At 42.5% G+C, this 17,085-nt stretch overlaps 2 protein-coding genes across 2 annotated transcripts in view; one reads left to right on the top strand and one right to left on the bottom strand.

The window, feature by feature from the left end:
- The window catches only part of Zpbp (zona pellucida binding protein), a 51,737-nt gene extending 43,128 nt beyond the window's left edge, over positions 1–8,609 (bottom strand). Inside the window, exons 1-3 of the mRNA XM_004630347.2 lie at positions 8,438–8,609; positions 6,620–6,700; positions 502–627 (exon numbers count right to left, since the gene is read on the bottom strand). Coding sequence (XP_004630404.1) covers positions 502–627; positions 6,620–6,700; positions 8,438–8,564 — 334 coding nt within the window. The 5' untranslated portion in view covers positions 8,565–8,609. The remainder of the gene's footprint in view (positions 1–501; positions 628–6,619; positions 6,701–8,437) is intronic.
- Positions 8,610–10,887: 2,278 nt separating this feature from the next.
- The window catches only part of Spata48 (spermatogenesis associated 48), a 41,809-nt gene continuing 35,611 nt past the window's right edge, over positions 10,888–17,085 (top strand). The window contains exons 1-2 of the mRNA XM_004630527.1: positions 10,888–11,446; positions 16,772–16,875. Coding sequence (XP_004630584.1) covers positions 10,888–11,446; positions 16,772–16,875 — 663 coding nt within the window. The remainder of the gene's footprint in view (positions 11,447–16,771; positions 16,876–17,085) is intronic.

Below are 17,085 nucleotides of genomic sequence, written 5' to 3'. Positions count from 1 at the left end.
GATGAATGTCCATTTTGTATCTGTGTATTCAAAGTGGTTGGGATAGATATATAGTTACATTCTGTTAATGAATGGAATGATTTGTTCTAATGGTGTTTGTAAATAGGATCACAAGTCCGCATGTTGTACAGCAATTAACCACTAAGAAGAATATATGCAGTGTATTATTTGTTGAAAAATAAAAAAATAAATAAAAAATAAAAAAAAAACATATCTATTTCCAGGGCCTGTGAGACAGCTCAGTGGACTAAGCACCTGCTTAGGCAAGTGCAGGCACCAGGGCTTGATCCCCATCACCACATGTCACACAGGCCCTCCCCCTGGGCCCACTGAGTCAGCCACTGAGACCGGGCATGGGAGTACATGCCTATAATCCCAGCACTGGGAGGTTGAAAGCAGGAGGACCACTATGAGTCCGAGCTGTGTAGTGAAATCCTGTACCAAATACATTTTTTAAAAAGACATATCTATTTCCTTATGATAAGTGAAACAAAATCCTACCTGAAACAACTTTTCCCTTTGGCCCGTGCCACTGGAAGGATGGGTCTATGAGCTCAGCGTTGCGAAGCTGCTGGTCTGCACACAGCACGTGTGGACTCCGCTGGTGGAGCATGACGTAGACGTGCACTGAAATGCAATGTGACAGTGGTGCAGTGACATTTGGGGCTGTCCTCCTCCAGCAGAAGCTTATCTCTGCACAGTTTAGATTACATTCTCTTACACAATTTGTTTGAATTAATATTATGTTAACTTGATAAGATCTAATTCACATTGCATGGATGTAACTAGTGTTAAAAACATACACTGTGGAGACGGGGCGTGGTGGCGCGTGCCTGTAATCCCAGCTCTTGGGAGGCTGTGAACAGGCAGATCATTGCGAGTCCGATCTAGCAGTGAGACCCTGAACACCCTGTAGACCCGTCCCTAAAATACAAAAGAAAAATATACATTGTGTTTTATTTGCCTGTCTGTGTGCACATGTGTATGTGTGTGGGTGTGAACATGTGTATCGTCACCTTGAACAAAATGTGTTGGTTCTTCTTATTCAGCACTCAGGTACACTGACTTTATTCCCAGGGTATCATTTCAGTTACAGACTGCCAAGGTAATAGGAACGTACTTCTATATCTAGGCTTCATCTGCTTAGTGTAGACAAAGCTTAGAGAAAATTGTCTGGATGAGAGGAATAACATTCACAGAAGGTGACACAATATGCTGAATAAAATAAGAAAGGGACTAAAAAGCCAAATTGCTTTGATTATAAATGCTAAGCATCTTGGCCCATTATGCTTTAAAATGTAAAGAACTATGGGAGGGGGCTGTAGCTCAGCAGCATCAGTGCCTGCGCGGCAAGTGCAGCGTCCCAAATTCAATCTCAATCTCCAGTTCCTGGGGAAAAAAAAAGTCCCATTCTAAGACGTACAAGAACGATGATAAGCAAAACTGGAATGCTTTAGGAATCAAAGAGAATACAGTGTACAGAAAATAGGGTTTTTGTTGTTTCTTTGTTTCGTTTTGTTTTTGTATTTTAGGGAAGGGTCTACAGGGTGACCAGGGTCGGACTCATAGTGATCCACCTGTTTACAGCCTCCCAAGAGCTGGGATTATAGGCGTGTGCCACCACACCCAGTCCCAATTGCTATCTAAGCATGCCCCCGGGGTGGGGCAGGCACGGCAGGCCCGGGGATCAAACTCCCAGCCCCTGTGCCTGCTTGCAGGCGCTGTAGTGCGCTGAGCTATTTGGCCAGCCCTAGCAAATAGTTTTGAGTTTACTCGTAAGCAAGTTTTTTAGAAAAGCCTCCAACTTCTTAGAGATCACATGCCAACTGTTCAGTGATTCACCATATGTAAAGATTTTTGTGATCCAATAAAACAAAAAATTTTCAAGAAAAATTATTTTTCAGAATCAAAATTTTCATTAACTTTACAGAAATTGCCTCAAAATTTTAAAATTTAATTGTATTGGTATATTTGTGATATACGTAATGATCACACTCATTATAGGGAATGTTTACCTATCATAACGTATTTTATTCTTTTTAAACATTCAAAACCTTTACTACAACACAAGATTCTTACTGAACATATACAAATGTACAAATACATACTTACACACACACACACACACACACACACACACACACAAACTTCTGCATAGACTTTGAAGTTTTCTCTATCATTTGTTGTTGGCGTAAATCAAAATTGCACATTAACAAATCTTCATCTAACTGAGGTGACTTTTTGGTTGAGTATTCTAACTGGATGCTGGGCAGCAATAGGATGCTTTCCTAGAGCAGATGAATCGGTTAAGCTATTTTACCTAGTCATTGCTGGATCCTTCCTTTACAACCTCAAAGAAGCCAGCTCTGCCAATATCTTCCAGCCGTGATAACTGTGAGAAGATTCAGAGCCATTTCTGCTGTTTCAGCCATCCTGTCTGTGGAGCTGTTTGTTTGTTTGTTGAGACAGGACCCTGCTATGTCGTCCAGGCTGGCCTTGAACTCACTATGGGGCCCAGGCTGCCCTTGAGTGTGTCAGTCCCACTGCCTCAGCCTCCCAGGCGCTGGGATCACAGGCATGTATCACCATGCCTAGCCTATGGCGCTTTTCTACAGCAGCAATAAAGGATAAATAGCCTTCATAACAGACCCAGCAGCACTCGGGGTGCACAGGTCCTCACACCAGCAATCGCCCAGACCCCAAGCCTTGCAATCACCCTAAAGGCCACCCTGTGACATAAAAATGGAACCAGCAGTGTGTCATTGGGCAGGGGTGGGGCAACCAGGGGGCAGAGCCTTCCAAACCTCCTTCGCACATAACAGAATTCATTAGACCCGTCCAGCAGGTGTTCTGGGGATTTGGGTTTATTTTTGAGAAAGGGTGTCACTCAGACTGGCCTTAAACTCATGGCAACCATCTGGCCTCAGCCTCCTGATTGCTGCATTACAGCCATGTGACACCATACCCAGCATGAGGGGATTTTTTTGTTTTGTTTTGTTTTTTAAGATCTCATTTGCAAAGCTGCCTTACTCTTTGTGAAGCCCTGTTACAGTCAGTAATAGGAAGAGAAAACAGTAAGTTAACCAAAGCCCACAAGAGAAAAGGCTAAAGCATGACACAGCCACAAGAACCTTGAAAAGTTCTGACAAAATACTAAAAAATAGGCAGCCACCTATATTCAAGGGATCCTGAAAGTGGCCAGGAGAGTGTGTGTGCTTGGAAAACACTAGGAGGTCCTGCGGCCCCATATCTGAACGAACCCGGGCTCTGCAGAGCCTAAAGTAAACGGTCAGGGAAAGGCACCAGCAGCCTGGCTAAAACAAAAGGAAGGCTCAGCGCGGGCACACAGACGTCGGCAGAGTCCGATGGGCTAAGCGGTGCCTCGTGGGGACGACACTTCCATCCCGGCATCAGCCTAAGTAGACGGCACAGTGGCTGGCGGGGCCACACATGTTAAAGACTACATAATTTATAAAATTACTTCATGGAAGGGACAAACAAAATCAGCATCATATTCTAAGAACGAGCAATTACACTTACAGAGTTGATACGCTGGGTAATTTAAAATGTCAGGTTTTCAACTTAAAAATACAGCATTCAAAAAAAGAAATTATGATCCTATGAAAAAGAAAAGGGAATTGAAACTGGCCCCAACAAAGATCAAATCTCGGGCTTACTGGATAAAAACATGAAGTTGGCTATTAGGAATATGAGCCAAGAAGACTATGAATAATGTACCCAAGATTATAAGGCTTCTCTTCAAATGGAAAATACCAACAAGGACCTAAAAATGTAAAAATGAGCCCAAAAACCTGTGCAAAATACACTAGCTAAAATGAAAACTTCGGTAGAAGATATCACGGCCATGTTGAACAGGTAGAAGCTATCAGTGAATTCAAAGATAAGCCATTTTTGATTACTCTTGTCTGAGAGACAGAAAGAAATGAAAGACGGAAGATCAATGAGCAGACTCAGAGACCCGAGGGCCGTCGTCACCTACTGGCACACGTACGATGCCGGCCCCAGAAAGGACAGTGACGGACACAGAATGTTTGAAGAAATAATGAGAAAAACTTCGCAAAACAGATGAAAATGTAACCACAAATCCCAGAACCTCAAAGTACTCTAAATGCAGTAAGATTAAAGAGATTTGCACCTAGATGTCGCCTCAGTGCCGATTATTTGCAGATGCCCACAGCGAACAAAGAGCATCATGACACCAAGGGGAGCATCTTACACTGAACCATCCCAAAGCTTATTGTAAAGCAAAGTCACCAAGACAGCAAGGCACTGACATCAGGACAGAAACACCAGTGAACAAAATAAAATGCAACACCCATAATAAAGTCACACAACTGTGACTATTTTACTAAGTTTCCAAGACAATGCAACAAAAACTAAAATAGACTCTTCAACAGAGAATGCTAGGACAACTGGACAATCATATGCTGAGAAAGCACTTTGCCTCTATCTTGTATCATAACGAAGATCATCAAAATCGATCAAAACATCTATATGAAACACATTCATCAAAAAGCCCCACACTTACCATAAAATGAAGGAATAAAGCTTTGTGACTATCATGAAATAACCTCTTAACTGCAACACAAGCAGCACCAGAAAAAATAGACATTATAGACTTTATCAAAGTTCAAAATGTGTATTTCAAAAGTAGACTAAGAAAGCCAAAATATGCAAGCAGGCACAGGGGCCGGAGGTTTCGATCCCCGGGCCTGCCCTGCCAGCCACACTCTGGGCATGCTGAGACAGCAACTGAGACTGGGCGTGGTGGCGTGCGCCTGTAATCCCAGCTCTTGAGAGGCTGTAAACAGGAGGATCACTATGAGTCTGATCTAGTAGTGAGACCCTGAACACCCTGTAGACCCTTCCATAAAATAAAGAAAGCCAGCCAAAACAACAATCTAATTATAGAAAAAAACATTTGAAAATAATTTGTGTGATAAAAATCCACTAGCCAAAATATATACACAACTTAGCAACTCAAGAACAACAACAAAAGCCAATTAAAAATAGGCAAAGCAGGACCGGCCAGGTAGCTCAGCAGATTAAAGCATCTGCTTAGGAAGACACAAGGACTGGGGTTCAATCTGCTGTGGGTGTGCAGGCCTGGCCCCCAGGGTGTGCTGAGACATCGACTGAGACTGGATGTGCTGGCATGCGCCTGTAATCCCAGCTCTTGGGAGGCTGAAAACAGGAGGATCACTATGTGTCCAATCCGTGTAGTGAGACACTGTAGACCCTGTACTAAATACAAAGAAAAAGAAAGAAAAAAAGAAAGAAAGAAAGAAAGAAAGAAAGAAAGAAAGAAAGAAAGAAAGAAAGAAAGAGGCAAAGGACTTCAACAGGTATTTTCACAAATACAATACCCACATAGCCACAATACACATGAGGAGTCACGAGTCATTACAAAAGCACACATCAAAACCCAATTAGACACCATTTCATGCACAATGTAATTTTTTTTTTAAGTTTTGGTACCTGGAACCAAACTCAGGACCTCATGCTTGCCCGTGAGTTACAGCCCCAGCCTCACACTATAAATTAAAAGAAAAAAAAAATGAAAAGGGGCCAGGGAGATGGCTCAGTGGAATAAGTGTTTTCCAGCAAGCGCAAGGGCCTGAGTTCAATTCCCAGTTCCACCAAAAAAAACCAAATAAATAAAATAAATTTTAAAAATAAAAGAAGATGAAAATAACAAGTAGTGAAGAAGACGTAGGGGCATCTGAAGCCCCACTTATTGACGATATCAAAGAAAATTAGTTTATGCACTTTGAAAAATGGCCTTGCACTTCCTCAAAATGCTAAACATCTAATTAACACCTCAGCTAGTAATTCTACTCTACAACCAAAAAGGTGAAAATATAAATTCACATACAACAGAAGATACTCAGCCATAAAGGGGAAAGAAGTTCATATATATTCTAGGGCATGAATGAAATTCAAAACATTAAACCAAGTAAAAGGACCCAGATTCAAAACACCACACCGTGCATGATTTCACGTATTCCCAGAACAGATAAATGTAAACAAAAAGGAAATAGATTAATAGATTTCAGGGGCTGAAGAAGGATCAGTCGGTGACTACAGTGTTTCTTTTGAGGGTGATGGAAATTACAAGATGGTGACAGCTGTCCAAACATGTCAACACACAAAAAAATTAATTATATACATTAAAGGATGAATTTTGTGGTAAATTTTTAGCTCTATAAATGCAAAAGTAGTTTCACTTGCATCTCATATGATTATTACAAAATCTTATACATCGAAAAGCTTTATGGTATGAAGATCTTATTGGAAAAATGTTTTAGCACAATTAATCTGTTCATATTTAATGATAGAACTAGTCATATAATAACAAGCAAATATAGATGGCATCTATAATTTTTAGAAATAATTATTTTGTGTACTTCAACAGTTATAGCATTACAGAATTAGAGCTTAATGAATCTGAATATATAAACATCTCACTTCTTCAGAAAGAATAGGATATTATGGAGCTAGACTAACTCCAGAATAGCAATCATTTGGATAAGACTGTTACAAGTTCAGGGAATGCTAGTAACTTCCTTTAAATTCCTGAAGATCTATTCATGAATACCTGGAAAATGCGAAGATCCTACGATTTTCACAGGATCCTGAGTCAAGCGAAAACCTCTTGGCAATAGAACCAAATATCCATCTGTGTAAAATACATAATTAGCAGTTTGCACCACTACATATTCCAAAATATTAAAAATGCTATAGCATCATAGTATATTGGATCTTCCCTCAAGGGGGAAAGACCATAGTTCAATCTGCTCTAACATCTGATTTCGAGTTTCCAAATTCCTCCCCTTCGCACAGCCTAATGGATCTCATTTACCTGCTGTTTCTCCCTAGCATGTCTCACCTGAGCCCTTTAGTATAGCACCATAGAATACTTTCAAATGCAAGCTCCTTACCTTCAAGACTGAAATTACAAATACCCCCAACCTCCTGTTTATCCATATTTTTTTTATCTAACATAGTATGTCACCCATACCTCACTTATAACACTCATAATACTTTGGAATGTATTTATACACATACATAAATCCTTCACTAGATTATAGATTCCATTGATGAAAGCATCAATGTTTGTGCATTTATGAGCACCAACATCCAGCACTGTATCTTCAATCATAATTATACATCCTGATATCCTTCACTCCTAGTGGAAGGAGCAGGTGTGATAGGCAGACAGTAGGGACAGCACATGTGGAAAGGGGCTCTGTAAACACGCAATACTGTAAGCATCATACATAAACCTTAGCACCACAAAAGGAAAGTACCAAGGAAAGGACATGATGTTAGAAGCCAGACCACCTGAGTTTAAAAACAAATAATTAGGGAAATCACTTCAAACACTAGGAGCTGCATTTTCCTTATTTCCAGTAGTTCCTACAGAATCTTTGGAAGAGCTGAGGGGAATACTGCACACACTACAAGGTGTCATATAAGTATCTTGTCTTTACCAGTCATACCCTGGTACCGCAAAAAAAAAAAAAGCAACTGGGCTGGGGAGATAGCTCAGTAGAATAAGCACTTGCCTGGCAAGTGCAGGAATCCCCAGTACCAAGGGGGGGGAAAAAAAACAGTCATAGTTTCCATGTCAACCTACTGGCTGTTTGCACACTTCTCATAATCTCAGAGATCTACTCTTATTAATGGATCAAAAAAAAAAACAAACCACCAAACTTTCAAAACAAAATCATTCTGTCCCACCTAGGTACAAGATAGTGAACCATATTCAAAACCATTTTTTTCTGACAGGGCAACTAAAGGTGCCTGGCTATTTGCCTAGAATAAGCTTTGGATTCTGCCTGCCTGGACTTTGGCACACTGCATAACCCACAACCTCTGCATTTTTATTCTCTCTCCACCTATGGATACTGCCGCATTTCTTCTACATTTATATTCTTGGAGGAGTCATAAAGCAGAAAAAAACCTTCTAGTTAAACAATAGTTGGCCTGAAGCGCCCTTCTTTCTTTAGATATTGTTCATATCATAAATATTTCAGTCCTTCGGTTGTCAAACTTTAAACTCCAAATGGATCCTGCATTTTACACAGAAAACCAATAGATGGAGCTTCACTATCACGGATATTTTAAAGCAATGGGAAGCATACTCAATTGTGAAATCCTCACTACATCCTTATAGAACCCACTGAAATACAGACCACGGGCCCACGAATTTAACTGGGGAATTTACTAAGTGCATTAAATTAAAAACTCCATCTGGGGTTGCCTGCACGATCTGTTCTGTGTTCATGATCAGTTTTCCAGCTTTGCACGCCAGGTATTAGAGGACGTAGCGCTTCCTTGCAGGAACCCAAAGCCCTTGACACGGGAAATAGTTGTCAGCAGGCGCTCAGTTGCCCAGCAGGCAGCTCCTCACCTGAGGAGGGAGCCTGCACCAGGAAGGCAGAGAAGAGGAGGATGGTGGCCCGGGACAGTGGGCAGCCCGAGGCCGGGGCCCGCCGCCGCCAGCCCCGCCACGCCCGGCGGGGGGCCGAGGCCTCCATCCCACGTCGCAGCCGCCTGACTACGCTCGGAAAAGAAGGTCGTTACGCCGCGCGTGCCCACCCGCCACCGGAAGTCGGAGGGCGCCAACCGGAAGAGCATTCCGACGTGCGCGCTGGCACTTCCGCCGGACGCGCTGGCACTTCCGCCGGATGCGCTGGCACTTCCGCCGGGAGCCAGACTGTGAGGGCGCTGGCGCGTGGACCTGACTCCCACAGGCAGGGAGGCCGGGGCTCTCCTACCCGGCGCAGCATGTTAAGGGGCACTTCACACCGAACACTTTGCTTCGCAGGGAACCATGTAGAGTACAAACAACTCACCATAGAAACTGCACCCGGGGGAGGAACCCAGGGCCCCAGAGCTTATGCCTTTACCTCTGAATGACATTTAGGTACTGAAGGAAGATTTTTTTTCCTTACACTTCAGTTCTAAAACCAAGGATTGAACCTAGAGTTACATCTCTAGCCCATTTATTTATTTATTTCTTACTTTTTTAATTTTTATTTTAGTTTTGAGTTAAGCCTTCGCTAAATCACTTAAGTTGTCTGGGCTGTGTTTGAACTTGCTATCCTCCTGCCTCAGCCTCCAGAGTGTTTGGTTACAGGCATGTATCCAAACTGGTTGCATACACATGGACTTGGGGTGCCAACTCCAAGCAACACACAGAATTTATGGGTGATGCACAAACCTCAGAGTTTGCCTGGATCTAGGAATATCAGGAACTAGTGTGTTCGTGGTTGGTGCTTGCCTGAAGACGGCTGCAGTGCACACCTTGTGGCGATTAAAGGTGATCCTTTAGGCTCGAGGAGAAACTCAAAGGATGAAGGGACGACAGGACCATTGAGGAAATGGATTGCATGCAGCACCCTTCCTGGAAAATCATCTCTCATTGCCTAAATTAGGAAAAAAGAAAAATAAATGCATACATAGAAAGGCCCCAGTCAGCCAAAGAAACATTTATAGAGAGAAAATGTTATAGAGAAATTGGGAAAAGAGTAATGCCTCTGTCCCTTTCTCCTGGGGGGTGTAATAGTGACATCTGTGATAGATGTAAATCATGTACAGCAGGTACACATTCATCATGGAAGTTGGAGCCATTAAAGACAGTGCCTAACGAGAAATGGGTTGCCACCTTCTCATGAAATAATTGATTATGAACAGAGTCAGACACTCCCTGGATACATTACATGTGTTTTGAATATGGTACGTGGACAGGGATTTCAAAATCAGCCTAGCCGTGTGACACTCCCTCCCGTAGTGTTAGCAATGCATTGCTAAATTAAAGTGACTTTAGCTGGGACACAGGCATGCTTACTTCATCACATCTTCAGCTCTTGCTGTCGTACAGTTGGCTTCCCTTGTATGTATCTGTGGAATGGTGCATGTCTTGCACATTCTCTTCATTAAGGGTGATGTGAGCTTTGATCCCCATATTCCAAAGTTTGCGATCACTTTGGTAGCTATCTTTAGGTAAATAAAATTGTTTATTGACAAATAAGTTTTAAGTGAACTATACTGGCCAGTGAGATGAGATCTTTTAATGTGGGTTAGTAATTGATAAATTTCCGTAGTTTCTTTTAATGTGGGCTAGTAATTGATAAATTTCTGTAGTTTCCTGAAGTAATTTTTAAATGGTCATTATTCTTATTCTGGATATCACAGTAGCGTTAAAATAATAATAATTCAAAACATGCAAATGAGCCTTGCATTTGACCATAATTTTTGAATTGCCTTAATTAAAAATTAGATACATCAACCTAATTTTAGTATAATACATGTTTTGCAATGCATTTAAACAACACTTAAGTGAGAAATGTTATATATCAGCTAAATACTTCATCATAATTACGTAGTTATTGTTCGAGAGTATATTGTCACTAGATCAATTGCTCAGTACTCCTTAATTGAACACCATTTAACCCATGAGATATCAATTTATGAAAATTTTTAAAATAAATGTCGGTTCTCTGGAATATTAGAGACAAAAACATATTGAAATTGTTACTGCAAAGATTAGTTTCTGTTTTCCCTTAGGGCATTATGACATCCATATTTTGTTCTGGGCATTAGAGTTCTAGCTGTTGCCAAGCAACAAGCGATCTGCTTTCCTTTGTCTGGTCTATTACTGCCCAAGCTGCCTTTGATGGAGAAAAACCTTTACCCTAAAAAATACTTCTTTACAAAATTTAGAAAGATGAATCAATATTTTATGCTACTTCAGCTGTAATCTTCAGTTATTAGAAATTCAGGAATTTTTAGTTAAAAAGAAAAAACCCAACAGGAGAGCCCAGTTTACCAACCTCAGAAATTACAAAAAGAAAGGCCATGGATTTGGGAGCTCAGTACAAACCTGGAAAGATCAGTATCCCTGAGAAGTTCATCTATTCAGGAAAAAAGACTGTTGAGAATATTGATTACCCACACTACTGCGATCTCTTGAGAAGAATGAACATGCCTTTTGTGAAAGGCTTTGAGGACAGACACGACTACGGCAGATTTGAGAGGAAAGGCAGCCCTGCTTTTCTCCAGTTTCACCCGTACCCGCCTTCTGTCCTGCCTGCCTACCACTTGCACTACCCTTACCCACCTCCGTTCGGCCCACGCTATGCGTTATTTCCCCTGCGGGATGATGTGCCCTTAGAAGATCCCTGCTCACGGTTCGTGAGTCCCGCGGGTGATGCTGACCTGAAGCCCGGCACTGGCAGAGCCATCCCCACGCTGGTGGGCTGCACCGACGTGAAGCCTCAGCTCAGAGTTCCCAGACCAGACACGGGGTTTCAGTCAACAGTGAAACGGCAGACAATCCTGTCCCAAGAACTGCAGCAGGACAGGAGATGGAACTCCAGGAAAGTCCCAGACAGTTCCATCAGAGCAAGACTTGGAGGCAAGTAAGGCGACTTGGACTTTATGTGTCTTAAACACTCCAGTGTGGGAGGAAGCCATGGCTACCAAAATTAGAATAACTTGCCTGGCATAGTGGTGCATGCCTGTAATGCCAGAACTCGGGAGGCTGAGGCAGGAAGATCACCATGAGTTTGGGGCCAGCCTGGGCTTCATAGGGGGCTCAAGGCCAGCCTGGATTGTATAGCAAGTCACTGTCTCAAAAAAGAAAACAGAATTTTTGCAGTAAAATTAGCATACAATGATAAGGTATTTTTATATTTTATTACCCATTTTATGAAAAATATAGACAGAGTGATAAAATAAGCCTACTTGCAAAACAAAATTGAACTTAAAAGATGATTTGTTAGGTTAAGTGACCACCACAGTATATGTAGCGTATTATTATGGACATATAGTGCTCACATCCACTGCACATATACTGAAATATCATAAACATACAGACTTAGCTTTTACTGCATGAGGGTTTATGGATCACTTTGGTACCTGTATCAAACCTTCTCCTCTGTATCTGTCCCTTGAAAAAAATCTTCTGATGGTTACGAGACTACAAGGGCTCAAATGAATTCAGAAAGTAGGTGAAAGTAATTGTATAGAGCCAGGAGGAAGAGGAGTTAAAGAGGAGCAAGCGGTCCCTGCGTAAGCAGCACCCCAGCCCTGGACGCAGAATTGCTGACCCTTTACTGAAACCTCCAGAACCTTAATTCCCTTGAGCCCTCCAGTGCACAGCCACAGGCCTGGGCTCATGCACTGAGACAGTCTTCCAGAGGGAAGCCCTGCAGAACACTTCCTGTGCAAAATTGTGTTTGATGGCCTGGAGTGAGAAAAGAAAATATCTAAATGTGCAAACGCAGAGGCCAGGTGCAGCCGAGGGCACCTGGCTTGCGCTCATGTGAGAGGCTGCCCTGCCATCTGAACTCCTCTTTGGAACCCTGACTTAGGCGAGAAAGTAAAGGAGAAAATGTGCAATTTTAAGCATCGCTGTACTCTTTTCCATGGGACCACATCATCTGATATCCTAGCAAGAGTAACAAGTCCAACCCTCTGCATTCTTTAGTCGTGGTAGTACTATTAAACTCCACTAGTATTTTGTGTAGGATTTTTGCATCCATATTCATCAGGAATACTTGGAAATTTTTTCCTGTGTCTTTTTCTGTTTTTAGAGTAATGCTGGCCTCACAAATAAGTCTGAAATACCTCTTCAATTTTCTCTGGAAGAGTCTGAGAGAAATTGGTGTTAAATCTTTCAGTGTTTGGTAGAACTCTTTAGTGAAACTGTCCACTCGTGGACTGGTTGTGAGGGTTTTTTATTTCATCTTCTGTCTTTATTGTTGGTTCACTCTCCTGAGGGAGTTCTAGGTTAGTTCATAGTTTCTGCTTCTTTCTGATTTAGTTTTGGTAAGTTGTGTTTCTAGTAATTTGTCCGTTTCACCTAGTATACCCAACTTGGCGTCGCTCAGTTACTTACACTACTCTTCAACCCTTTTTGTTTCTGCAAAGTCAGTTGTCATGGCTTCTCTTTCACTTCTGGTTTTAGTTATTTGATTCATTTTCATCCATCTCTGTCCAAATACTCATCAATTCTGATGGTGTTTTCAAAGAGCCAGCCCTTATATTTATTGATCTATCTCTATTGTGTTTCTATGTTCTGTTTTTCTTTGTATATCCTCTAATCTTTATTTCCTTCCTTATTCTAACTTCTGTATTGTTTTCTTCTTTCTCTAGATCCTTGAGGTATAAGTTTCAGTTTATCTGGCATCTTCTATTTCACTGTAAATATTTACTACTGTGAACTTCCCTCTCAGTTCTGCTTTTGCTACCTCCTGTGAGTTTTGATACATTGTTTTTTACTTTTATTCTGTAGCAAGGTATTCTGATTTTTTTCTTTGCCATAAAGAAAAAGTCTTCAACACTAATTTCTACTTACTGGTGAATTTTCCCATTTTTCCTTCTGTTGGTTTCCAGCTTTATTCCACTGTAATCACAAAAGAGTCCAGGCATGAGTCCAGTTTTAAAGTTGTTAAGACCTGTTGTATGATCTAATACATGATATTTTCTGCAGAATTTGCTCTGTATCCTTTCCAAGAATTTATATTCTGCTGCTGTTGGATAGAATGTTCTATACATGTCTCTTGGACCTAGTTGGTCTACATGTCATTTAACTGCTCTCATACCTGGTTGATTTTCTGTCTCAGTTCTGTGTCTGTTATTGAAAATGATGTGTTGAGATCACCTGCTGATCTTGTGTTACTATCTCTGTCCCTTCAGTTCTGATTCTCTTGACCTTGGTGAGACTCTTCATGGCAATTATTTTGAACTATCTGTCAGGAAAATTCTAGCTCCTTCTTTTAAAACAATTTTCCTGAGAATTTATCTGCCTCCCTTCCATAGTACGTTTTACCTGAGTTTTTATTGTACCATCTTTGTAGACATTTGTGCATTAGACAAAGCAGCAATGTGTTGTAGTCTTCCTGACATGGCCTGATAAATAGCACATGGGCCAGAGACTGTACAGTTCCTTTTATCTCCAGGTAAAGTTGACTGATGTGAATTTATTCTGCTTGTCCCATGTCACACATGGCATGAGCTATGACTTCTACCAGTGGAAAATGCCTCTCATTCTCCCCTGTGAAACCTCACTGCTCCAGACCAGCAGAGTTCAAGGCCTGTTAAGGTAGGGGGGTGGTTGTGTTGCTCCAAAGAAGTGGAGGCTCTGGACACTTGGATAAATCAACTCTGTTGATCCTAAGAGTCAGCCAAAATCTGAGATTTCTCACTTGCTCACTCTGTACTGAACTTGAGGAGGCTCTCTGTGTCAGCGGTAAGCCAAACTCCCAGCTCTGTCTTTCTTTCGGGTTTATCCAGTAGGGTTCCAAGTTTGTTTCCACAAAAGCAGTGTCGAGAACATGGGATGCCCCTTGCTAGAGAGTGGATGCTGCCTATGTGAGCCAACCCTGTGTCTCCCCTGGGTGAGCTTGGAAGTCAGAACTCACTTCCTGATAGTGTGGCCTGGCACCTGAAGGATAATAAGCAGCTGTTCTCAGCCACTGAAACCTGCCCTGAGTTTGAGGTAGTTTGCAGCAGCAGACACTGCTTCTGGCTGTGGGCAAGGACATCATACTTTGACCTGAATGTGATTATTCTGAGGACATGACTGTCATTCATTATTTAGTTTCTTTTTTCTCCATTGACCAACAATTAAAGATCACTTTCCTTCTTTTCTTCTTCTTCTTCAGAGCAATTAATTGAATAGCTGCAAATAAGATGGACACCGCCAGGTCTTGCCTGTGGTTTTTGCATGATGAACACATAGAGGATTTCCTTTTCTGTAATGTGTCACGAATAGCAGTTATCCACATGGTTTTCCAATGCGGGACTCAGTTCTACCTTTGTTCGTTTGGCTCTCATTTCTGCATCTGCATTAGTTTTTCTGGCTACTACAATAAGCTTAATGGCTTGAGCATTAGTTAGTGCACATTTGGGGGGAGAGGACAGAAGTCGGGCAGGGGAGCCACACCTCTGCCTTCCAGCTGCGCCCTAATGCCAGCAGATGCTGGGTGGAACCATGGCAGTCACCTAAAGGCTCTGGGGGAAAATGCACTCCCAAGGTCCTTCAGCTTGTCACAGAATTCAGTTCTTTGGGCCTGAGACACCCATTTCCTCATTCACTGTAGCCAGGGAACAAACTGCTTTTGGAGGCCACCACTTCCTTCCCACAGGGGCATCCTCTATCTCCAGTATCCACAAAGATATAATGCAGCCTTCTCATCTCTCCCGGACCTCGTGGGTGCGAGCACCATCCCTCATCCACTTGCCTCCTATCCTCCTTTTGCCAGTCCTCTGTGCAGATCCTATCTTGAGTTTCTGAGTCAGACATTGACTGAACTATCTCTTCTTTATGAGAAGACATGACTATATTGACACTATAAATAGCAATACCAGAGCTAGTAATTGTTAATGAAAAAACATGGTGAACGCTTAACGGTGTGCATGCCATTCCCTTGTGGTCTTCGGTTCTAGCTTTCATCCCTGACAGCATTCATTAAAGGTGAGGGAAGTGAGGCTCAGAAGGGTCAGATAACTCACACTGGTCACTGGCATTTGCACAAAAAAACATGTAGAATCTGCTAGGTAGGATCCACAGAGAAATGCGGACCACTCGTGCCGCCCTCAGCATCTCTTGTAACCAGTCTTTCCCGTGCTTTTATTGTGAATGTGCTATCCAACTCATTTCCAAATTTACAATTTTCTAAGTTGAACTGATTTGTGGAGCACATCCAGAAAGCTGAGAGCAAAATCAAAAGCTCTTCCTTTCCCCATAGGACTGGAAAGAGTGTGGACACTGCTAGACTAATGCCCCTGTCCTTGCCTATGTGGACGCTCGTGCACCCTGCAGTAATTTCCCCAAATTACCATTAGTGGATATAACCCTCCAGGGCAGCCCGTGCGTGCCGCCATCCGGGGCCTTCCTGCGCAGCCCATGCTCTCATTCTCTACTTCGTTCTCCGCCACTCTTTGCTTACCATGTCACGATCTGGCCAACGCTAAGGTTTATCTTTTCTGAACGTGGCCACACTGCCCAAGAGCTGAGCTGCTGTCCCACGTGCGAGTTCCCTGCCTGGATGACTTGCCTTGCTCCACTTCCCCTTTTGAAATTTATGTACCGTTCAGTTGTCAAGATTAGATCAGCTGTCACCTTCAGGAAGATGTTCCTAACTCCTGACCGTCTGGTTGGATGAGATAGCTCTTTGCCGCTCCCCACCCCCCCCCCCAGAACGTGGGGCTCCGCTAATATGGTGCCTGCCACACCACCTTGAAAGTGTTCACTTATAAGCCCCAGTTTTCCACTTGTCATAGGCACCCCAAAATCAGAAACACTGTTTTTCATTTTTATACACTCTTCAGGTTCCACTAGTGGTACAGTGAGTACTTTTGGAAGGGCGATTTTATATTTTTATAAAATATTGTATATTACTAGTCTCTCGGGGATATAGTTCCCAACAGGTCTCTTCCAATAATAAATTTAAAATACCAAATAATTGTCTACTATTATAATTATACTAGCATGTAAGTTCTAATAAGTATAATTATGTACATTATTATAAATTGTTACATAAATTATAATTGTATTAGCATTAAATTTGCAGCACTGTTCTGTTTTCACTGCGAAAACAATCCAGAAAACTCATTACATAACCCATCCCCAATCAACACCATCTAGTTTAATTCTTTAATACAAAATATGTATGACAGACAAAAAAAAGCCGCTTGTGTTTTTAACCTGCGGGAATACACTTCTGGTTTCCAGGTTGGACGAGTCCGGTCAAAGTTACTCCGCCGAAAGCTCAACACCAGCGGAGCTTGATAAATCACATGGGCGCGCTCCATGACGAGGAGGCGGCGGCGTGCTCGGTAAGATCCTCCTCGCACCCGCTGGACTTGAGACAGTGCTCAGTCTGCCTGTGTGTGTGGTCCGCTTCCAGCTCTGCTGCGCCTGGCGCTGTGCAGCCTCGCGTGTGCCCGGCGCTGTGCAGCCTCGCGTGCTCCCGGCGCTGTGCAGCCTCGCGTGTGCCCGGGATGTGCAGCCTCGCGTGCGCCCGGGATGTGCAGCCTCGCGTGCTC

The sequence above is a fragment of the Octodon degus genome, unplaced genomic scaffold (genome assembly GCF_000260255.1).
Source record: "Octodon degus isolate 3935 unplaced genomic scaffold, OctDeg1.0 scaffold00035, whole genome shotgun sequence".
Classification (NCBI taxonomy): Eukaryota; Metazoa; Chordata; class Mammalia; order Rodentia; family Octodontidae; genus Octodon; species Octodon degus.
Note: the sequence above shows the minus strand (reverse complement) of the source record. Positions and strands in the feature narration are given on the sequence as shown.